We start from the raw sequence: 24994 nt of genomic DNA, 5'->3' as shown, positions 1-24994 counted from the left end.
GTTATTAATTATTACAACTAGATTTATAAATATTATGACGTATTACGAATTATGACGCCCTGGTATTAATCTACTTTATTACGTTTAAATTTGATGGTCTGATGATTTGATATAAAAAAAATGTTAAGTTATTTTAACTATATATAATTTTAAGAGCATGTGAGTCAATCTATCAACTAAGTTTATATTGTGCGATATTTACGAAAACTGGTAGTTTTTGTGTAAGTACACTTAAAATTTTTACGTCCATAATAACTAATTTCTTCTAGATAAATCTGAACACTATTTAGCTTTGTGTGTAAACATAACGTACACAAGTGACATTCATGTATAAAAGACATTGATCTCGTACTTGATATATTCAATGAACCGGTTCATTACTAATACGTCATTATGATATGAACTAAATATCCGTTTTATTTACATCCGTCAATGAATACATTTATTTATTTATACTACAAAGCATAATACAATTTAAAAATTTTATTGGCTAATTGTTGAAACAACACGTCCTCATTGTTAAAGATGTAATTGTTACGCGTCAAAAAAAATGAGTACTTTATCATAAATCTTATAGATGTTTCGTAACACACTTGCTACCTCCGATTTATAAAGAAGCCACTAATAATTAATATTTTTAAGTTATTTAAAAAAAGCATTTAAAGTTTAGTCATTGCATCGCTTAACATTGCTTATAGTCAAGTACAGGTTCTAAAAGCTAAGCTTGAGAGCACTAAGCGCAAAGCCACGATAGTTAGCCGGAACTAATTCAGATAGCAATAAAATGTCCTGCGAATACAGTCCACTCGGCCCGACCGGCTGCGCCCCATTACTTTTGTCCGCGTCTTTCGCAAGGCTACCACACCATTCACATTCAAGATTTATCTACTTTACTTATAGAAATTATGCGGTGTTCCTATCTCAATACCCACTTTAAAAGCTTAATTTAAATAGGGTTTAGCAATATTGGTAAGGAATTTAATACTTTCACAATACGCTCCCGCGAATATATCCTTATACATAAATTATCATGGACCAGTAGTTTTTATATTACGACATTAGGCTAACTCTTTTATGAAATACTTTTTATTGTTAAAATAATGAGATAGCATCAGCACGCGTGTGTCTGCTAACAGTCGTTGCGCACTACATACAGCGACCACGAAATTCTTTCGTTATGACCGCCACAGTCCGCGAGGTCATTCATTTTATTGACAACGGACATTGTTCTAGCATTACAAGTCTTACCAACTGAAATTGCCTTACTTTTTAATTATATCCGATCAGTATAAATATGACTGTACGCAAGTCGAATTTATCAGTCGACCGAGTACGGTTTGAAGTGATCTAGTTCGTCAGAAACAGCACAGACCACGTTCAAAATGAAATCGCTGGTGGTGTTTTTCGCTCTCGCTTCCGTGGCTTGCGGTTCAATCATTCCGTGGGCGCAGCCCGCGCACCACGCCGCGGTGGTCCTGGACCCGCACGGTCGCCCACTCGATACCGCTGATGTGATCAACGCGCGCGCTATCCACCTCCAAGCTAAAGCTTTGGAAGGACACGGTGCCTTGGCTGTAGCTCCCATCGTACACTCCGTGGTCGCCGCGCCCGCCCTGGTCGCCGCACCAGCTGTTGTCGCCGCACCTGCAGCCGTGTCTCACCAATCTCGTGTAGATGTGCGTACCAGCCCCGCAATCGTCACCGCACACGCCGCTCCCGTCTTGGCTGCCCACGGTGTTTACGGCGCCCCTCTTTTGGGACACTCTGCGCTCGGACTCGCCGGACACGGACACCTGCTGAAGAAACGCTCCTTGGGACATATCGCTTACGCCGCTCCCGTTCTCGCACACGCCGCTCCAGTGTACGCTGCTGCCCCGGCTGCCGTATCCCACCAGTCTCGCGTGGACGTCGTGTCTAGCCCTGCTGTGGTGTCCCACGCCGTAGCCGCGCCCGTGCTCGCGCATGCTGCCGTCGCGCCCGTCGTCGCTCACGCCGTCGCTCCGGCCGCCGTGTCGCACCAGTCCCGCGTTGACGTTCGCACCAGCCCCGCAATCGCAGTGGCCGCCGTCGCCCCCTTCGCGCACGGTGTCGTGTCAGCTCCTCTCGCGCACGGCTACCTGTCTGCCCCTCTTGCGCATTCCGGACTTCTCCATTCCGCGCATAGCTGGTGAAGAGCGAATATGACGACCTAAGATTTTTTAAATTTAAACGAATCAATAATTTATGAATAAAAAATAACATAAAAATAAACATTTAAAATACAAAAACTTGGGCATTATTAATTACGTTGAACCTGCTAATAATTACCACTAAACACAAAATAATTATAAAATATTACGCAGAGGTGAGATGTAATATTTTTCAACAACTAAATCAAAAATTCAATCTTTTAACACGTGTATAGCATATAAATATTAATTTTACTACAGATAAATTATTTTTTCCTTTGAACTCTTAAATGATTGTTCGTACTCAGATCAAGTTTTATGTATGTAAGTATTTAAAATTTATGATACTATTTATTATAAATGAATTTAAAATTAAGTGACTCCACAAATCCTTCTATCTTTTGTTTTTACTTTTCCTAAATAAGGACCTTGTTTCGTAGGTTACATAAAAAATTCTTATTTTGAAAACCTGAACATTAATTTTTGGGTTACTTAAAAAGTGATAGATAACGTGTCGGTAAATGATATTAATGTGTGCCAGCACCAATTAGTATTGAAATGAACCATCATTTATTAAATCAATAATTTTAACATAAATACTTTGCAAATTTCGTTCTCCTTTAACATTATTATCTTTTTATAAACGTTAAGCGTAGTATTAAAGAAATAAGCTAAATACTTAGTTAGTTTTCTCGTTAGTTTTCTTTTAGTTTTTTTTCAATAAGTTAAATAGTAGTGCCCCAGTAGTAAACCACTGTGGCATACAAATGTAGGATACTGTTTCGATTACAAACTGGAAACACTGTGTGAATTATATATGTATATCTTCACAGCCAAAAACCTAGTATCCAACATTCAAAAGATAAACACGTACTTTTAAAATCCACTAATTTTGTTCTGGGCTCATACCGTTAATTACACCATACCTTTCTCTAAAAGAAGGATATATATTCCAACGACGTAGAAAATGAATACTTGTTCTGCATTATTAATTTCTAACAAGTAATAATACATCATTTAATACGTTAGCTGCGGAGTAATTTTTGAAAGACTTTCAACTAATACGGTTCGTGTTAATATTCCTAACTTAGCTCTTTTTTCTTTATTTTATTTTTATTGTATGACTTAAACAATCTTTTAAATCATCGTATTCATCATCATATCAGCTGATCCACTGCAAGGCCTACCCCAAAGATCGCCACGATGACCTGCCTTGCGTTGCCCCATTCAACGACTTTGTAATCCTTAAAGTATTAATTTTTATTTTCATTTAATTTTATTTTTTTATATATTTATATATCGAATTAATTATTACAAATCTCTAGACATTATGATAATTTAGAAAAGTTAATAAGTTGTTTTTCTTAAGGCATTGGGGATTATTAAATTTTATGACTACTGTTGATCTTTGCTCAAAGGTCACAGGCTTGTATCATAAAATGTTAGCTTTCCGTTTATCCTTTATATGGAAACACGGAACACAAATTATTAATCATATAAATCCGGTTCAAATCGGAAGTCAGTCCACTTACTACACTCTATCAGGGAAAAAAATTAAAAATTATCTTAAAATGATTACTGGTTGTCTAATATACATGATAAATTTTTATGTTACTGCAATATAGCGAACGTAGTTAGTTCGCGCAAATTCTGTGTAAATGCTTTATATCTGTGTATCTCATATATGTATATTACGCATCATTTATTTAAAACATGCCCTGTCATCTAGAAGAGAAATCTTAGTTATGAAAAAAGCTAGTTTTAGGTTCCGATGAAGTTAGAAATGTTCTCATAAAAACAGTATTATCAAAACACATTTAGTATTACCAAAGCGACCTCGTTTGTGTACGTAACATAATGTTGTTAAAAGGTTTAAATATCGTCTCAAATATCACGCTTCACAGATTAAATATCTTCGTAACAAAGTGAAATAATTAACTTTTGTTGTTGTTAACTTACCACACTCTAAATGGCTCAGGAAAATTCCGTGTGGCTTAAGAATTGAAAATGATTCGGGAAAATAAATTATGTAAAAAATGTGATCACGTCTAAAGGACATCCGCGTTGATCTAATAACAGTGCCGTATGAAGTCCTAGCTGTGCCAACGAAACAAAGAATGCATGGATGTGAAGTACCACAGCAGCAGGTGCATAAACAATAAATGCTATCAGAATCATGATCTGTGATATGATTTAACGAAAAGGAACTTAAGAAGCTATGATGAAACTAAATGATGTGTTAAAAGTGTTGAAGGAAAAATTAATCATCATCGTCATAGTGTTAGTGTTAGACAGTGGTGTAACAAGAACTTTTGCCGCCCGGGGCGATCTCCAGTTTCCCGCCCCTTCTATTATAAGTCAATCAAATAGTGGTTTTTTATAAATTAACACACATAAATAAATTTTTAAGTTATTTAATCAATATTAATTAATACACAGAGTAAATTTTTTTAGACATATGTGTATGCACTCGTAAACATATTTATATAATATCTACTCTTCTTTCTAGCTTTCATACTAGAAAAATCGTGTATAATGCTCTTAAAATTAAAATTATTTTTAATTTCTTGTTCTATTGGCAATATTGCAAGAGTTTTTGGTCTTAATTGACTCATTGTAGAACAAAGATAATTTTTTATCAACTTCAATTTTGAGAAGCTTCTTTCGCAACTACCGACACTGATTGAAATTGTTAAAAAAATTCTTAAATAAATTACAATGTTGGGAACAGAATTTTAATTTATTATTCAAGAAAGAAAATAAATATGAAATGAATATTTTGCTTTTTACAACTATAAGTAAATTTAAAAAATGCCGCCCCAAGGTAAGTGCCGCCCGGTGCGGACCGCACCCTCCGCCCCCCCCCCCCCCTTAGGTACGCCACTGGTGTTAGAACGTCCACTGCTGGATACAGGATAAATATATTTATGTTGGATCTGAGAATACCTATTTTTTCGTCATTTAATGTATTTATCTGTTATTTATTTCTATTATTTATTTAAGTTTATTTCAATTATTATAGTTAATATAAATAGGTAGCTGGTAGGGAATGCCTTCGCTATAAAGTTCGGCTTGAGACAGTGGTATAGGAGTTATAAATATCTTAATACAGTTAACTGTTTCTTGCATATTATTTTTAAATGTTTAAACAAAATTTTTATGTTGAAAATGAACTACTTATGTTGCTTATATTAAAGACATTGTTTATATTACAGCATATGAATTTACATCTACATTTTTATCTACGAAAGTGTTTATCTAATTTAGCACAACCTTTGCTTTTGTTAACAAACACAGCGTATGACGGACATCCTTCGATATTATTATAGACATAACAAAGCCGTCGGACAACGCTGGATGCAGGCCGTTTTCAAACGAGCGTTTTGCAAATCTTTGGAATAGGCCAATGTCCAACAGTAGATGTTCCACGTCTAAGTTTATGACGATACGGTTTATTCAATACAAAATATACTGTCTATACTTTTTATTCTTACAGAAATTTAGTTAGTGTATAAATGCTATTTGTTTGTTTTGCGTTTCTATTAATAAATTATTTTAAAAAAACCTTCAAACAGCTTATAAGTTGAAATATAATTAAAAAAATGGTCAGAGTTATACGCCTGGCTTATAGTGAAATAAATAATTAAATTCATATTATACGAGGCTGGAAATTAATATTAGTGCAACAGCAATGTCAAGTATTATATGAAAGGTTAAATAAACGGCCTTGTACCTGCCAACTTATACCTCGCTTTAAAATTCAAATTAAATTATTACAATTACCACCATTCTTACTTACTTATAAGTTCATAATCAAACGTTGGCCTAATTAGAAAAACTCTCTGCACTTTCCTTAAGTTCTTACGCTTAAATAATTTTGGGTCATGTTTATATTTTACCTCCGATGACGTTGATGATAAATTTTAATTGTTCGTTTATAAGTTTTACAGTATTTAAGTATGTATTGAATGTTACGTGATTTTAGACTAAGTGCAGGTTCCTTGGCTTCTGGTTCTCAGTTAACATTTAAGTCACGCTCCCTTTTCACTTCTTTCAAAAAAAGGCTACGGACCGTTGATCACGGGGTCGAAATAGTTGTGGTAACCATCTTTTGAACTCTTATTACTAATAGATGCTGATTTTCGCGCAAAGTTGCTTCGTCGTTTGGGAGCAGTGATAAAATATAAATACGCACAAATGTCTTTGTCTATGATAACTATTAAGTTTTAGAATTCGAACTAAGATTTATAATCTTAGAAAGACTGGTGAAAGTAAGATATCACAAGACTTTCTTTTACAAAAAATTGATATTATAAATTTTTTCCCCCACTTAAATATGCGCTTATTTAAAATTCCTAACCAAAAAAATCATCGAGTTTCAACAAAGTAAATATTTTTTATGACAAAGGTATTTATAAATTCAATAATAAAAGAAAAATCAATTGATCATTATTTATTAAAGTTTCGGTCGTATTTTTCGTACAAAAATCTCTATTATATGTATAAGCTCAATAACAGTTGTTTACAATGATTTGTTCTGATAGATTACTTTAAAAGAAAAGTAAACAGATAAAATACTTATTTTTGATTACCACGTTACTTCTTCCAGGCCGATGCATAGAGGGATGGAGACCATATTGAACGGGCATCAATAACACTTGGTGCGGACACAAGTTGCTGGTCGACCACAACCGGAGCTAAGACTTGCTCACTGACCACTGCCGGGGAGGTACGAACGTCATACCGGTATTGATGGGAAACAGCGGCAGGTGCAGCGTACAATGGTGCCGAGTATAGGGCGCGGGCTCCAACAACTGGCGCAGTTTCTACGACGGTTGGTGAGGCGACAACAGCTGGCGCGGAGGCGTACACCGCGGGAGAAGTTCGCACGTCAACTCTCGATTGGTGAGATACCGCAGAACCTGATGAGTATACTGTTGCGGACGGAGCATAGACTTCGGGGCTAGCGTACACTGCACGTGCTTCAACTAAGGGCTCGGCAACAATGGGTGCAGCGACAACTGACGTTGGTACAGTGTAAGCTAATTTGTATCCAACAGACCTTTTCTTCAACGCAGCCTCGTCACTGGGAGCAGCGACGGAGAGGGCCAACGCAGCGACGAACACCACCAGCGATCTCATTTTGAACGTGGTCTGTGCTAGATTTCAAAAGACGGAGATCACTTCGAGCTATCGCAGCCGACTGATGCCCGAAATACAAATGTGACACTATTTATACGGATGCACATAATCTATGCATAACTTAGTCGAGATCATTATTTGGGCGTCGGGAATACAAAAGTCACTGTCCTTGTAAACAGTTGCCGAATTTAGATGACAAAAAGGTCGGAGTTGCGCTACTTACACATACGTCTATGACAGCGGTAACTCCTTGGCATTTCAATTAACTTCTATAGATATGTAATAATTTGAAATTTATTTAAATTTTGTCACTTTAACGACCAGCGTATCCGCCCAATATCCGCAATAAATACTGAAAAATTAGTTAAATATCATCAGGAAATTAAACCAATTACTATATAATAGAGATATTTAATTTCCTCGTACATCATACATTTAAAAATAGTTGGACGTTGATTTTAGACGAGAATGAACGTATCAGAATTTTATTTTATTTCAAATAATATTTTCTTTCTAGGACACTCCTATTTACGTGTGTTTCAATTTTACAGTTTTATTCTTATTTCAAATAGAAAACGAGTGTGTAATTGTTTATACTTATATGTAACTCCAATTTTTGTAAACTAATTATAGAAAAATATAAACCTAGAAGTTCACTAATGGTATGAGAGGATCTATAAGTGGGTGTTTAGTTATGGCGGTACCAAAGATGATTTAATCATTCACGGATTGAATTCCTGAAATAAATTTAACGCTTAATATTTACCAAATTGTATTGTAAAAACTTTAATATATAGGCTATTTTGAAACCTAGATATTTCCTTAAACAAAACTAGCGGACTAATTAGTTTTAAATCAGTGTGATTAATTTATTTACACAATTGAATTAATTGAATTCCGATAATTGTGCTTACTATTATATATCTCACATTATATATATCACACAACTAAATAAATAATATAAAAAATTAATAAATAATAAATATGTATATATATATATTATGTAAGTGATTGTCAGTGATTCTAAGGCTATATTTTTTTTATATATCATTTATTTTGTTATTCAGCCCATGTGCGTCCGAGACATAGTCGTCCTCCAAAGATAAAAGCTTGACAGAGGAGTTGGCGATCGCAATTTGGTATTAGGGTACGCAGGGGACGCTGCTGCCCAACCTCTCGAAACTTGTTTATGAACAGTGGCAAACCTACATAATTGAAGCACAAAGTGTGAAGTACGAAAAATTTTATCCCGGGAATCAAACTGGCGAACTACGGTCGCAAATCTCAATTCTCCACCATCGCCATTTAACTTGTTACATATTTCACGTACTTTTATTAATTTCTCTTTGAACCTCAAAAAAGGTTGAAAAGGAGAGGATTCCTTTGCTATAAAGTTCAGTTTTATGCAGTTGAATATAATAGTTCAGAGTCAATAAATAAAAACGGGCTTTTTGTATGCTATTTTACCTAAAGCCTTGTAACCAGCGAGCTTGTGTATATAATTGGAGTACAGAGCTTACACTTACGCATGTATACGTTGACTGTTTTCTGTTCTAATAAGGAGAATCGATATCATACAATTACATGATTAACCAGCTGTCCCCGGCCCGCGTCGTGGGGCGCGCACTGCCTTATGTGAATGGGTGTGGGTGTAATTTCATAAAATCTATTTTTGATAAGTTTTAATACGTTGGCCTGAAATATTATATCATTTTTTAGTTATAAGAACTATTGTTCAAAAGTAATTATAGTTTATGAACGTCCGTTCAACCCAAATTTTCTAATTTTATAAAATTCGTTCAAAGCTGACCACTACTTGGACAGATTGTAATGATTAAGTATATCGGCCGAAATCTGTCTTGTCTTGTATATATTTATATACATATGGCTCGCCGTTCTTGGAAAATCTTTTAACAGTAGATTTTTTTAATAATATTAGTTACTCCTATGATAAACTATATGTTATTTGTTTTAACATCAAATATTTAACTATTCTTCCTTAAAAAAAATATTAAAAAATCGTTAGTGTGCCGGTAAATATAAATATCAACGAATATCATTACATATACGCAACACGTTTATAACTTTCAGGGTCCAATAGAAGACACATTTTAAAATTATGTAATTTACTGTATTATTTTCATTGGAGTGTTTTAGTTAATACGCATTTCGATCAAAGAGCCTATATTCCCCTATTTATAAAAACATCAAGATTGACCGCATCGTAAAAATAAAGAAAATACACAATGTTTGTTGCAAGCACCGGTGGTTTTTTCTGGGTTTATGGTTATCTAAGTTAGTACAACTGACACAGCTAAAGTCGTATTGCTTAATTTTTTAAGCCTGCGCAATTAGTGTAATTAGTGGAGCAAAGAGACTTGTACGTCGTAAGTTGAGAAGAATACGATCGATTTATTCTTGTTCGCTGCTGTCAAAAATTATTTTCTCGTTTAGTTTTCCCAGAATTCTATTCTCGTGGCTTGTGAATCCTAAATGAGCAATTTTTTATTCATTTATTTAACATCATAAAGAAAAATTAGAATTTTTTGAGAGTAGATAGCAGAAAAACCTCAGAGGAATTTATTACCATAGGATTAACATAGGCATTAAATAATATGAAATTAAATAATATAAAATGAAATTGAGTATACGTGAAGAGGAGTATCTCGCAGAATATATGGATTTAAGTTTCGTCATGAGATTATTTAAGAAATGAGGTTTAAGTTGTGCAAAACATACACGCGTGTGCTAACTGTTAGAGAGTGATTGATTTTATTAGTAATAGAACCTCTAATCGGTTGTTAATAAATATTTTGCCATGTCTCCTGTTCCCTTGTACTAAAAAGAGATGCTCTGGGTTGTGATAATCCCCTATAAGGTATGAGTACTTAGTGCAGGCGGTTTGCTTGGCCTTGGTACACCATGTACTCTAATTACAATCCATGGACAAGGTACTTACTACCTTTCGTAATATTCAAGAAACATAGTTTTCTATAGCACCGCATTCTTACGTGCTAAATTCAAGGCTTTGCACGAGCAAGCATCAAAAATAATTATTTATTAATTAAAATAATCAAATCCTACTTTGTTTCAATAGAACGTACTTGTTCACTCATGTTTTCGTACAAGCAGGAAACTTTTTATCTATGTCATAGAGTTCATAATTAAAAACATTTTGGACATTACATATTCTAATCTTCTCATACAAAAACATGTGCTATATCCGGGTGTTATGCGAAGTGTAACAAATCATGTTACTAGGATGTAAAACATGTTTCAAGGAGATGTAGCGTTTGGCTATATTATAGTCTATATGCAGAAATAATCTATTTTTATTAGAGGAATGAAATTTGTAACACAAATCGGCACTTCTGTTTAATTACGAAAGTACTTTATGTGTTGCCAAACTCCACAGTATGAAAATGTTATAATTCGATTCATCTATGAAAACTATTTTGAAACTATTTTTATTCTTTAGGACAATTTTGTACCCTTAAATGTATGTAACTGTGCAATGTTAATCATGTAATGGCAATAAAGCTGAATGCATCTATAAATATACCTTAGTATAAATATATACTTAAAAATATTACCTTAAAGGAATTATATATAGACGTTATTTTATAAAAACTCTTTATAATATTTAACTACTTTCTCGTTCTTTTTTATTTTAATGTGTGCCTTGTAATAAAATAGTTTTATCAAAAATCAACTTCAAGTTAGGCATAATGGTAATTAATTACGGTAATTAAGCAACTAATAAATACATGCGCAATTATCTTATGTCAGTCTAACCTTATAGGTAATTTCCACTACCTAGTAAACATACATCAATACGTCTACAAGCAGCAGTGAACCGTAAACACTTTTTGCAAAAGCACTAATATGAATCACAAAGCAATATGAAGATTTTCGTACTTTTTAAAAAAAACCAAAAAGACATCATATAGCCGACGTTCAGCTCGTTCTATCTCGTTTTTACAGTATTATTATACTTAAAAAATAACATAAACAATATTATTGTTTATTGCTTATAGTTCATACAGTCAGAATATCACAGAACAGAAAATGAAGGTCGTTATCTACCTACTGACAACCCACAAAACCGTGGCGAGATATTAATCATAATGTGATATGCACGGCATCCGCCTTTCAAAACTTGCTTGGCTCTATCATAAATGGTTGTAAAATTAAATTTCCATTGAATCCGAAACGGCAAGTTGCGCATTGCGAGCATAAACATTTATTCTTATATAATGAAAACAATTTATGAAGAATGAAAAGTCCGTACAAATTTGAATTATTCGCTAAAACCTCAAAAATAGTTTAATGCATAAATTTAAATACGATTTTAGTTTCTTGTTCTTATCAGGTTAATGCAAGTCACCAAAAAAATAAAGAAACGTCAATTTTTAAAGCATTTTAACCCTTTGGTTAACTTAAGCTTTACAACAGCTTACACAAAATGATCGTAAACCTTTTTTAAGTTGCAAAAATTATCACTATTACCATTTACAGATATTAGCACACAGATTCCTCGAGCATAAGAGAACAGAGTATAAAAGGCGCTTAGCCTACACCTCATTTTAGGTAGCATTTGCATGGGGCACTTCTATAGATGTAAGGCCGGTTTAAAACGAATTAAACCAATCGGTTTAAAACGAAAAAAACCGTTTAAAACGGAAAAAACCCATTTTTTTCGATTTTAAACGTTTAGTATTGACGACTATGTTTTTCTTAAATATAAACATATTATCTATTCCAAGCGTAGACATTACCTAGCTAAGTTGAAAAACTATTACCTAGTTAACTATATTGGTTATTTTGAAAAGATTTATCAATCAGTTTCATTCGGTTTAAAACCAAACTCACACACTTGCACTTCTCACGCGGAGAGACGTCAAGATGCAACGTTGCCAGCTCGCCTTCTTCAGACCACACACACACATACATAGCGTGTTGCGTGCGGACATGTCAGTGTTGCCAGTATTGTAAAAAAATGTACAAATTTGGATTCAATAAAAAGGTACACTAAATAACTAAAATGTAATGAGCTGTTATAAAATTAGATTATTAGGTACCCGACTTTTTCTTGAAAGTAATAAAAAAAACTGGCTAATCTTACACAGTCCACTCGACAACATGATGATCATACAGTCAAGAAAGTCATGAAAATTTATGAGGCGCCACTATCTTTGTAAAACTGACTGACATTTCTGTCCTAAAATTAAATATGGCAACACTTTATTTCTTTTCATGACTTTCTTGACAGACTGTGTGTGTGCATAGCAGTCGGCGGTGGCTCTCTGTCGGCAAACTCTTTGAACAGAAATTGAGGAGTGGACCTTTGAGTAGACCTTAACTACTTGGAAATAAAGGTCAAAACTCCTTTCCACAATTTCTTTATGATTTAGGTACATATTTTAATCTATTGTATGTAATATTGTTTCTTTATAATTATAGTACTTTATATGTATAAATAAAATATAATACACTTACCTACATAGGTATAAACTGCATAGGTAACTAACACAAGACCAAGTATTGTCGATAGTGATATGTAAAAACACTGTTCTTATATTTTAGTAGGCGAGTTTTAAACCGTTTAAAAAGATTTATTTGGGGTTTTAAACCGCCACTTTTGGTTTTAAACGTTTTAAATCGGCTTTTTTACATCTATAGGCACTTCACACCATCAACCGCCTCAATCTGACCTCAGCGTAAATATACTGTGCAGTTTCTCTGTGAGGCAAATCCTGACTGCCTTGGGTTCAATGTGAGCAGCAGATGTCACCTAATCCAACGTATATATTGAATAGGTGGCCAATGGGACAGTAATACAGGGGATAATGATGGTACGATTTTCCAGGCTTTGGTAGCATCACCACCGCTGCTGTGTTTCAAGAGTTCGGAAATTAAGCAAAATAAAGTTTAGCAAATTTTAAAAAGAGTTGCACACAAACCGATATCGAGATAGTGCATAAATCCGCCGTGAAAGCTTCGGGTCCCGGATTCTTCCGAGGATACTCTTTACGTATAGTGAAGGGGTATTTTCAAGCGAATATATATTTAATTTAAATGTTTACTTCCATCTACCAGATAGTAGCCTAATTAAGTTGAGAACGCCATTATCAAAGTTACATGAGGTTAAATAATTTTGTACAATAAAGTTTCCTTGTATTTTTCTAGATGTCGCTGTCACAAAGTTCTGTAACATTCTTCTTATCTATTAAATTTAGACATATGAAACGTTAAAAGGCATGACTGATTATTCTATTCGTTTTTTATTATTTTATCGCAAATAGATCATACGAAAACCGTATTATGACAATCAACATATAACATATAACTTTTGAAAATTTTAATTAAACGTGCTATGGGTAAGAATTGATAATTATAATTAGTTTCAATGATTGATGACAGATGGCGCTATAGACACTTTAATTATTTTTACATCTACTTTCTCTACGAAATTGCTTGCTGCGAATAGCATGTGACTGCGCAATTAATTGCTTGCAGGTCCGGGATCCATAAGACCTCGAGTTTGTCAAAGGTTTTGAAACCAAATAATACGAATCAACCGCACATTGGCTTCGTTGCAGTGCCAAATGATTGTTTAATCCTCAACCAAGTAAAATAAACATTGTAGTTCAAGGGCCGAGGCTCCTTAAGGAGCCTTTGAGTTGTGTAACTGTAAAGGTCTAGGTTAAGCGCCCTCACCACTCTTCCACTATAAATATGGTGAAGCTGTAACTGCCCAGAGACAGACAGTATTTTTTAAGACAAAAAAGAAAGACCGCAAATAAAAATGTAATATTAGTTGCTAGGAATACACTGCCCTTTTACTTGTTTACAAACTTTATGAGCAGTAGCGAATAATGATGTGTTAAACATTTACAATACATTAGTGTATGCGAAGGTCATATTTTCTAAATTAAGTACACTAATATAAAATATTAAAAACTTAAAAAGGCCATTCCTGCTAAGCACGGCATATATTTAACACTTGATCGATAAACGTTTTTTTTACGTTTGAAAATATGAAAAGAAAAATAAAAATAACATAGAGATTTTAAGTGTTATAATGATAGAAAAATATTAAGATAAAGCAAAATAACTGGATCACATGCACACATGAAATGCTCCAATTGTTTTATATAAAACTAAAAAGTATAAATAAGCTCCACGTTATGCGCATATTTAAGAGAAAGCATCAGTTTCCTCACCGACGAGATACACGCGTTTATTGATACCATCTTGAATTCATAAAACACTTTTTAATTCGACGGCTTTAAACGATTAATTCATGGACTTATTTAACTAACGAAACTAAATAATTATTCAACTTTTATAAATATTGTGTTTTAAAATAATCAACAGATTGACATACATATGAAAATGCCTACTGCAATGCCTGAAGACGATAGGCTTTGACTAGTGTGTATTGCCGGTAAAGATTTACGGATCGGAAACATTGGTCGCTTACGGTGGGCGTTATAACAATGCAAGAACCAAAGAGCAATGCAGAGTGCTATCTATGCTCGGAGTTTCTCTGCGCGATCAGAAATGATGAGTTCCGCAGAAGGGCCAAGGTCACTGATGATCTAAATGTTCGTGTGAAGTGGCAGTTGGTCCATTGCTCGTGTAATCGTTCGCCGTTGGGGTCGAAAGGTTTTCGACATTGTTAAAATCGCGGGAAGATGCCGGATGCGGTAGCGCTAGACCGGTAGTCGTGGCGATCTTTGGGAAAGGCTTATGCTTGCAGTGGGCACCTAGCAGCTAAAAGAAGAAGACACATCATTCACTAACTATACTCACTACTTATACATAAGACGAGTTAGGATTAATACCATATTCAACATCTTAGATGAAAAAAAAAACTGTGTCATTCATACAACTAGTGAGGTGACGGTAAAACCAAAACATATAAACATTGTGTGGCCACTAAAACGGCAAACACTTGGCATATTCAATAAAATTTCATAGAAATATTGTTGTAAACGAGTTCCACAGCTGTCACCATGTTTTACAAAATTACTAATAGTGTATATTATTTTTTTGTCTTATCTCTGCTATTTAAACTAGACCTAGGCTGTCTTAGATACTAGAGGCAGTGTTCAATACATGCTATAATTTAATTATAAAGGAAAAGAAGAACAGCTATATTAAACTAAAAAAAAGATGAATGACGTAAATGAGGATAATAATCTGTAATCTTAACAGCAATGTCACACCGTCATCGCTTTCCTGACCATAACCTAAAAACGTCTCAACACAGGCATCCTGAATGCTGTTTTGTCAGGAGTCCTTGACAGGAACAGGGAATCCCAACGTTACGCGGCGTATCATACAATAAAATAAAAGTAGGCCATCGATTCAATTATAACAAACGACACTATGAGTAGCGTTATAACTAAATACATCTTTAAATTGGTTGCATTTCAATTTTCGCTTTATGTGTTAAAGAAATCATTTTTATTCCCGATAATAAAAATTATTAAGGCTCCTTGGTGCTAATGTTATTGAAACATTTTATTTGTGCACTACCTTTATAAATAGTAAAAATGGTGTATAGTTAAGCGATATATACCTTAATTATAGTTTTGGCACCTCATGTTTTGTTAACTTAGTTTTATATTTGGTTTAAAGTTATTAACTATTGTGTCCAACTCCTCCTGAAATTATAGCTTTACGACCCTTGCTATAAAATTAGAAATAAGCTAAAATACGAATAATAATTCTAATAAGATAACATTAGTTCACCACAATTGATAATAATTCCGGTAAATTTAGTGTTATCTAACTAACAACTGTAACTTCAAGACAGAAACATAGTTTCGAAAGAAAAACATTGTAAATCAGTATTAAAAACTATCTGACGTCTCGGTAACAGATCTCTAACGTTTACTCTCATGCTGTCGTATTTTCTAATGTCTTGTGTTGAACTATTATAAACATTTTATTAAATATTTAAATTACTTTTAAATATTTACTATGTTAATAAGCTACCAACATATTGGTACACACATATTTTTAAATAAATACTTTATTATTAATGATATGTTCAATACTGAAACAAGCTTAAGTAAAAAAACATCGACTCCACTGATTTATTGTTCTAAGTTAAGGCTCGTACGGCCTCCGTTGCGATATTGCAATAGAAGCAATTCGGAAAATCCACGTCCAAATCTTGCAAAACAGTTTTTTCCAGCTTCAATAGCTACTTTTCTTGTACTTGTTAACTTATTTTTTACAAGTTTTACCACAACGTTATCTTATCAATAATCAATGAAAAAAATACAGATAATGAAATTTGTCTTTCTTTTACCACTTACTTTATCCATGATATTTTGCCAAAACTCCCGTGATCTTTTCAAAATATCCTCTGTATGGAGAAACCCTATCGAATATTTTGAAAGACGTTGATCCGCATTACGTAACATCTTCAATTTACGCTCAACTAGCTTAAAAAAAATAATTGGACAAGATGGCCTCCATTCATTATGCTTCAAGCCACAACACGTGCTTCTCGGATGAGTTCATTGCACTTTCATTTATGCAACGGACACTATAACTATAACTTTTTTTAACTTGTAAACCCTTTAAGTGTTTTGAGCAATGACTCTACCACATTACCAATTCTTCACAGGTATACCCGAGTATATTTTTATTTTAGTGCCTGTCTACTTTATACTGTATAAACACTAAATATTTTTAATATAAAACTAATATAAAAATAAACATGTATGTATGTAACTAAAGGTTAGATAATAAGCTATGAACCAATATAAGTTCAATGTCACTAAATATAACTTTGAAATCTATTAAAAGTTACTCGATTTATCTGCAGACTTAGTATTTTATTATAAATAAAAGGGACGTTTTCTCTACTTGATTCATTTTTTTATAACGCGTACACATACGAATACCCATTCAATATCTTTTACTTCTTGATTTATAAAACGTCAATAATTTACTTTTTGAGGTTTAACCTAAAACTATAAAAAAGTTGTTTTAATAAAAACGAATATACATAATGGATGTTTATATCAGTTGTTTTGAAGAGCTACTGGATTATTCTGTATATACTTTGCATACTTGAGAAGCTTATACGATTACATTTTGCTAAGAATTGATTCTTCGTGTATAACAAGTAATACAAAACTTTTAATCATAACAAAGCAGAAGGAAATTGAATTGTAATAATAACATTTATGGAAGAATACTACGGAGTATTTTGAGCTTTGAATTAGGTTTATATAAATCTATATACATATAAATATTTTACAGGTTTATTCCCCTGAATAATAATTTTGTTACGGATTCAATATCAAAACCAAAGATTTGGTTCAGCGAACCATTGCGCAAGCCGCGGCATCGCCGTGCGTTGCGCCCGCGCAAGTCCGGTTCGCGCTGGAAAGCCCGTCTTATGCAAGCCTTCGTTCAACGAACGTATAGATGTTACAATGGTGCCGAAATACATCATCCTGGTTTACAATTACACTACTAAAACTGGTCTCAAATAATGGTTCTATTAAATTTTTAATACGTAATTCAAACATTTTAATGAGCACTAGAATTTAATAAAAGAAACTAAACTACAAGACTTCAAATATTATAATTTTCATATAGGTTTAAGTCAATAACAATAATGTCATTTATTAGCCCATGGACGAACCTTGTTTTTGTGTTCCCTTTAACAAGTATATATTTGTTATGGACATGTATTTCTAAGTGTCCGTTATTATATAAAATACATTGTAAAAAAAATTATCACTTTATCAAGCAATTTTTATTCAATAAAATAAAAATTTAATACCATTGATAGTAGTTTCAGTAGCCTTAGTGAAAAAAATAATTAAACCTAATGATTGCTGGAGCTCATTTTGGCTTATAGTTAAATTAATCTAAGTATTATAAAAGGTAGGTCGCAATATTTATGAAAAGAAGTTAAAACATATCTCATTATTATTTTTATACAACAATCAGTCCCGTGAAATAAAATAAAAAATATTTACAAATTAAATAATTAACTTCATAACATAAAGTGCGTTGAAGTCTTTTGTATGTAATAAAATATCGACTTTACAATGTCCAAAAAATCGCTACAAACGTGCAATAAAATGCCTGACTATTAGTACAATTCCGTAAACTTTTTACGTTGCAATAAAGTTAAGCAACATTTTGATATTTACCTATTAGTAGGACAACCTTCCTTTAATGCTTACTATTTATATTCAAGTGAAAGTGGAACGGGACCAAATAAGGGAAGATGTAGTATAATTTGTAAAGTTCTCTAGAAAAGGATTATTAAATAATTAAATATAATAAAATATTGCAAACTTGTCAAGCTTGTCAAGCTTGTATATAAACTAATATTGTGATTTATTTAACACAAATAATCAATCGAAGCAAGATATCTGAGAATGGTCTCTATTATTATTCACGATGTATTCTATTGTTTTTCTTCAAAAGGATCGACTTTTGCATAACAAACCCTATTATACCATGAGTCATTATAATTGTTAACGACATTTATAATAAAGAAAAATTAATAAAACGAGGACAAGGAGACCAAACACCAAATCCGCTATTGTAACCCCAATGACGTCCCAATTGCATAATATACATACTCGGAACACAGTCATGAATGAACGAGAGGGTTGATCAATGATTTTGCATGGACGTCATACCCTGTACCAATAAAACCCAAGATTTAAGCGAACAAGTCGCAGTTTTTGCATGTCTTACTAAAGTATATTAACGATAGTTTATCGATAGCGTTTATTGGTAGGAGTGTGAGTCAAACATCTTTCAAAATCGAGCTGCGTGCATCTTTACGTTGGTTGAAGTATAAAGCGCTGTTACTGTGGTGGTGGAAGTCATTCGGACGCAAACAGAGCGTCGGTGAAGTGGTGAAAACAACGTAAAAAGTTGTTATTTAATAGTGTTAAACAATAACAGTGTAAAAAAAGTAAGTGCCAGTGAAAAAGGAACATTCACTGTGAAATAACAATATACCTTTTATAAATCAATATCTAAGTATTAATTTAAATTTTGCAATTACTTTCATCTCTTATATATAAGTAAATAAAAAAAACTAACAACACTTAACGGTTGACAGATAAATTTTATATTTTTTCAATCACAAATATTAAATAACATGGCTGTTTTTAAAGTTTTCATATAACTTTTAAGAAATTTTAGTTACTAATAGTTTTTATTTAGGTCAAAGCAAACATTTAAAATTTAAAAAATAAAAGCCTACGATTCTAATATATTGCTAAATGTACAGTACCTTATAATGTTCGAAAAAAATAATAATTCTGTTAGCTAACTAGATTATATAAATATAAGAGAAAAGTATGTACGTATCGTCCTAGCTAATAATGTATTTGTTGGTTTATGTGTAATACTTTCACTGTCTAACGAACCATACAACAAGCTCTCTAACTCAGAACGCGTATCAAGACTATCACGATGACAATCACAGTGAACATATTTTTCTGTGATATTACATTCATTCACAGTTTCCGATGCAAATTAATATGGCCGTTACCGAGTAAACACTAAAGAAATAGGTCAAACCATCTTAAAAGCACTCACAAATTACATAATGTAGTTACGAACTGTTACATGAAATTATGACGCATCACCAATGCCGCGGTGTGTTTACTAAATAACTTTTTGTGCCGGTTTCTTTATGGCACTGACACCATTTTAATTTTACCAGCAAACTTTTTTTATGATAATAATGTTATAAAATACGTCACTTACTTTTTAATAATAATTATCTTAAGTTAGTAGTCGATCTTTATTACATAATGAAGTTAACTTTTCCATATATATATTATTTTATTGTAACCAATTCACCTACGTAATAGAGCCATTTACATGACTCGAGAGAGTGCTTTCGAGACATCGCTTGTGACTGCGCAGACATTACGGTTCGCTGACATTATAGGTGCTTATATAATTCCCTCCGCCTGCGAAAGTAAAAGCGTTCTTAGCCGCAGAACATCTGATATTTCGAAACAAAGTCTTTCTTTTGCATAGCCCGCCGAGATTTATATTAACATGTATCATTTTTAACAGTATTCTTAATTTTCAGATCATGCGGTGGTTTTTATTTAGTTGTTTCCTGCTATCAATAACAATAGCATTTACATCAGCTGAATGGTCATGGGGGAATGACAAAAAAAATGACGAAGTCGATCAGCATAAAGATAAAAGTACCGAGTTATTACAAGGAGAGCAGATTACTGTAGCACAAGAAAAATCTTTTGAATCTAACGAGACTGTACTTGACGGAATTGTGGATGAACTAATTAACGGCAAACAAGGCCGAAGTCTGGGTGGATTTGATGAAGTATATGGTGATCCAACTATAAAAGAAGCTCTTGATTCTGGAGATGATACCGAAGCAAGGAATTTGATTAAAGATCGGCTGTGCACATTAGGTCTTATACAGGTTTGTTTACCATTAAAAACCTTTCATATAGTAACTAGTTTATATGATAACACACGACCATATACCATACTATTTGCCCCAAAAATAAATAGTACGCACAACTCACACTGGAATCCTCATTAAAAAAAAACATCATGAATAAAAACACGGGACACGGGATTCTCTTGAGAGAGCAAATATAATCAGTTATATTCTGGTATCATTAAATCGAAAGTACTTGACAATAGTATTCTGTCAAAAACATTCCGAGTGCCACACCGAACACAATTCAATTATATTTTTAGATAATAGGGCTTAAAACAAAAGGAAAATGACATTTATTAAATCTTGTTATTTTTGGTTTTAGTGTGAAGATGGCGAAACTCAAGAAAAGCGTACCTATGTTTCTCCTAGCGACTTGATTTACGCACAGCCAGTAGATATAAAACCTATTGGTAAACCAATTGCCTCAATTCCTATCCGAGGGCCACCACGAGCTTATGGTCCGCCTAAGCCAATGCCATACCCACCACGCCCACAAAAATTACCACCCAAAAGAATTGGTTATAACGGCAACATTCGTCCAGGCTTTTCGGACAAATATGGAGTTTCTGGTGGTAATTATCAATATTCTCAAAACAGCGGTATTTTTAACAGCCATGAAGGCAGTTTTGTAACAAAGCCTCCTATTTACTCCAATGAAGGCCCATATGCCTTTGATAACTCTAAACCTTCCTATAATAAGCTTTCCACGAATGTACAGAATGGTATTAAATCAGAATCTGTCGTGCAACAACATGTTCACCATCATTATGTACACAGCGACGCCGACAAAGACCCCAAAGTCATTATCAAACCAGTGGCTATACCTGTAGGTTCTGTCGGACATTTAGGTTTACAAACCCATGCTCAAGAAACATCTGATATAATAACAGGATCCGGTGGTGACTACGGTTCGATAACTTCCGGAGGTTTTAAACCAATGACTGGAAGCTATCCTTTGAACACTAAGCCGGTTTATGAATCAGACACGATTTATGGGTCTCAATTTGGTCATGTGAACACTAACAAAGGTAATGCCAATATTATATCTCAATCTTTACCTAATCCTTATCAAAATAACGCTTTCGATGACCAAAAATTCGGCAACTCACTGGGAAGTTATGCCACACAAAATACAGAATTCTATAAGAAAGAACTTCATGTAGGATCTGGAAATAATTTATACAACCAAGGTCCAGCCACTTTTGGCCAAAATAATTTGTACCAACAAAGTTATCACGAACCAAAAGCACAAGGTTTCGAATGTGTTTGCGTAAACTACGACCAATGTCCAAGCCAGGAAATTATTGGTCGCAGAGATGATTTATATCTACCTATTGACCCACGTAACAAAGGAGGAGATATTTCTGCTTTAACTGAAGAACAACTCGATAACTTAAACGGAACCATATCTTCGGAAACAGAAGTTAGCACAAAACAAAATAACACAGAAATTAAAAACCGTAGAAGAAGAGAAGTCGAATCAGAAAAACAAGAAGAAGTTGCAAAAGAAGCTGAGGCGGTAAGTGTCATATCCAGCTAGTTAAGAAACTAACAGTCTATAAATGTTTATGTTTCATGTTCATAAACCTCAATCATGATAATTATCCAAAACCCATATCACAACTCCTGTCATGATCATCATTATTAAACAGTCTGGGGTAACGACTTACACTCATTGCATTTGGATACGAATAAGCCATACTTTTATTAATTCATATCCAATCTGCAAAGACTTACAAAAGAAAAACTAAACAATGGGCACTTACAAAGAAGCTAACAACGCATCTAAAAATTACTTATTTACGATTATATGCAATATTACTGCAGCGCGTCTTTGGAGCCGGCTACGGCGGCAATGGCGGTAATAGCAACAAACAAGTGCAGCCCACGTTTGGTGTCTCTTTTGGGTTGCCCCAGCCTTCCCACAGCGGATATCCTATAAACCCCTTTAACGCCAATCCTATACAAAATCCTTATGGCCCTGCTTTAAACGGAGGAGGTATAAACCTAGGATTGTTGTCAGTGAATCCTCTTCTAGCTGTACAAGTAACTAAAAATGACTATGGTGAGAAAATAATTAAACCTTTTGTAAATTTGCACGTTACTCCTAACGAACATGTTGTCAATAAGATCGGAAATTTATTCCACGAGAAAAAACTATATCTTTTAAATAAACACGAACATTATCATCATCATAGCCCATATAAATATTATAATAGCAAACCTCATGTATATCATCATAATGAATACCCCTTGTACCATAATTACGAATCACCGTTCTATTCTCAGCATCACTTGCATTATACTGGTTACTCTAATTTAAATCATAACTCTCCTCAAACACATATTCCTAACAATGATTATTACGACGTTGATAATGTTAATCATTATGATGATCAGCTTGATTACAATTACAAAAATCCTTCTGATGAAATATCAGCTGACACAGCCATCGGAGACAATCAGAGTAGCTATGCTAACAGATACGCTTATTCCCGATCCTTAACGCTTCCATCTCGCCCTGGGGCAAACCGGGGGGGCCCGAATATTCGATTCCCTGACAACAGAAGAAAAAGAGACGTTTCGATAGGAAAATCTCCTGAAGAGGTAATAAATTAGTAAGCAATTAATCCTCTTGTCCTAAATCATGAAAATCATTCAGGTTGGTTAAAAAAATTAGTAGAAATTTTACTCACGATTCGATTTTTACAGCGCCAAGGATACTTTGGACGACCAACTGCTCAAAGATGCCAGCAAAATCAAGTCTGCTGTCGTCGACCGCTACGCCCTCAAGCCTCCAATCGTGGTCAATGTGGTATTAGACATTCGCAAGGCATAAATGGTAGAATTAAAACTCCGTCTTATGTAGATGGTGATAGTGAGTTTGGTGAATACCCATGGCAAGCCGCTATATTAAAGAAAGATCCCAAAGAGTCTGTATACGTTTGCGGAGGCACCCTTATCGATGGACTGCATATTATGACTGCAGCACATTGCGTCAAATCGTAAGTTTTTAGTAGAAATTTTTAAGTTTGCACAGCCAAAAAATTACTAATAAAAAATTTACTAAATCAAATTAAAAAAAATAAAGTAATATCATCTGTATGCAGTATAGTTTGTAATCACATTTGTAAATAATATGTTTGTTACAGTTACAAAGGATTCGAACTAAGAGTCAGATTGGGTGAGTGGGATGTAAACCACGACGTTGAATTCTATCCGTACATCGAGAGAGACGTGGTTTCAATCCACGTACATCCTTTATACTACGCAGGAACTTTGGACAACGACCTCGCTATTCTTAAATTAGAACATCCAGTAGACTGGACAAAATACCCACACATAAGCCCAGCTTGCTTACCGGACAAATATACGGAATACGCCGGACAAAGATGTTGGACTACTGGTTGGGGAAAAGACGCCTTCGGTGACTACGGAAAATACCAAAATATCTTAAAGGAAGTAGATGTACCCATTCTTGCTCATGGACAGTGCCAGCAACAATTAAGACAAACTAGGTTGGGTTACAATTATGAATTGAATCCCGGCTTCATTTGCGCCGGAGGTGAAGATGGCAAAGACGCTTGCAAAGGTGATGGCGGTGGTCCGTTAGTGTGTGAACGCAGCGGTACGTGGCAGTTAGTGGGAGTCGTATCGTGGGGCATTGGATGTGGACAGCCCGGAGTGCCTGGCGTTTACGTTAAAGTAGCGCATTACCTCGACTGGATATCACAAGTAACCGGAAAATACTCCAATTACCAATAAAATGAAAATAAGACTTTATTTATTAGAATGTAATCATAATTTAATAGATATTTATAATTTATTATTTAACTTTGGGTGGTAAAGCCCAGAGAATCCGTGTAATTGCATATGCAGATATTGTAAAATAATAATAAACTCTCAAAGAATACCATATTCGTTTTAAATTTATTATCCTTTTAATGACAATTTAAAATACAAAAAGCAAACTCGTTCTTCATTCATCTTCTAACTGTAGTAAAAATAACAAAATGTGAACAATGAAACTTAAATAAAATACCGTTTTAAAATCTTGCATTTTAACATAGTTTATTAAACATTTTTTTTGTTAATTAATAAACAATTTTGGGCAGCCAACACGACTCATAATGTTATAGAACTTTATTTGCTCGATTTATTTCTTTGTTTGATACATAAGATCTACATT

General features: G+C 33.8%; 3 protein-coding genes across 4 annotated transcripts; 2 read left to right on the top strand and 1 right to left on the bottom strand.

The window, feature by feature from the left end:
• Nucleotides 1-1329: 1329 nt before the first annotated feature.
• Nucleotides 1330-2256, top strand: LOC137919402 (cuticle protein 16.5). Its single transcript, XM_068762470.1, has one exon. The coding sequence runs from the start codon at nucleotides 1383-1385 to the stop codon at nucleotides 2169-2171; it is 789 nt and encodes a 262-aa protein (XP_068618571.1). The 5' UTR covers nucleotides 1330-1382; the 3' UTR covers nucleotides 2172-2256.
• Nucleotides 2257-6606: 4350 nt separating this feature from the next.
• LOC137919410 (cuticle protein 38-like) lies at nucleotides 6607-7390 on the bottom strand. Its single transcript, XM_068762478.1, has one exon. It carries the CDS (start codon nucleotides 7308-7310, stop codon nucleotides 6765-6767), a length of 546 nt encoding a protein of 181 aa, XP_068618579.1. The 5' UTR covers nucleotides 7311-7390; the 3' UTR covers nucleotides 6607-6764.
• An 11803-nt stretch (nucleotides 7391-19193) lies between these two features.
• On the top strand, nucleotides 19194-24640 carry LOC137919569 (uncharacterized). 2 transcript variants are annotated; one of them, XM_068762668.1, is made up of 6 exons: nucleotides 19219-19352; nucleotides 20422-20781; nucleotides 21128-22324; nucleotides 22633-23412; nucleotides 23518-23810; nucleotides 23958-24640. In XM_068762668.1, exons 2-6 carry the CDS (start codon nucleotides 20425-20427, stop codon nucleotides 24568-24570), a joined length of 3240 nt encoding a protein of 1079 aa, XP_068618769.1. In that variant the 5' UTR covers nucleotides 19219-19352; nucleotides 20422-20424; the 3' UTR covers nucleotides 24571-24640. The 2 variants fall into 2 exon arrangements, with proteins under 2 accessions (XP_068618770.1, XP_068618769.1); XM_068762669.1 differs by lacking the exon at nucleotides 22633-23412 and having other exon boundaries at nucleotides 19194-19284.
• The last annotated feature ends 354 nt before the right edge of the window (nucleotides 24641-24994 follow it).

Source organism: Battus philenor, unplaced genomic scaffold (assembly GCF_028537555.1).
Source record: "Battus philenor isolate CCGP_79_NKW_IND1 unplaced genomic scaffold, ilBatPhil1.0.hap1 SCAF_16, whole genome shotgun sequence".
NCBI lineage: Eukaryota > Metazoa > Arthropoda > Insecta > Lepidoptera > Papilionidae > Battus > Battus philenor.
Note: the sequence above shows the minus strand (reverse complement) of the source record. Positions and strands in the feature narration are given on the sequence as shown.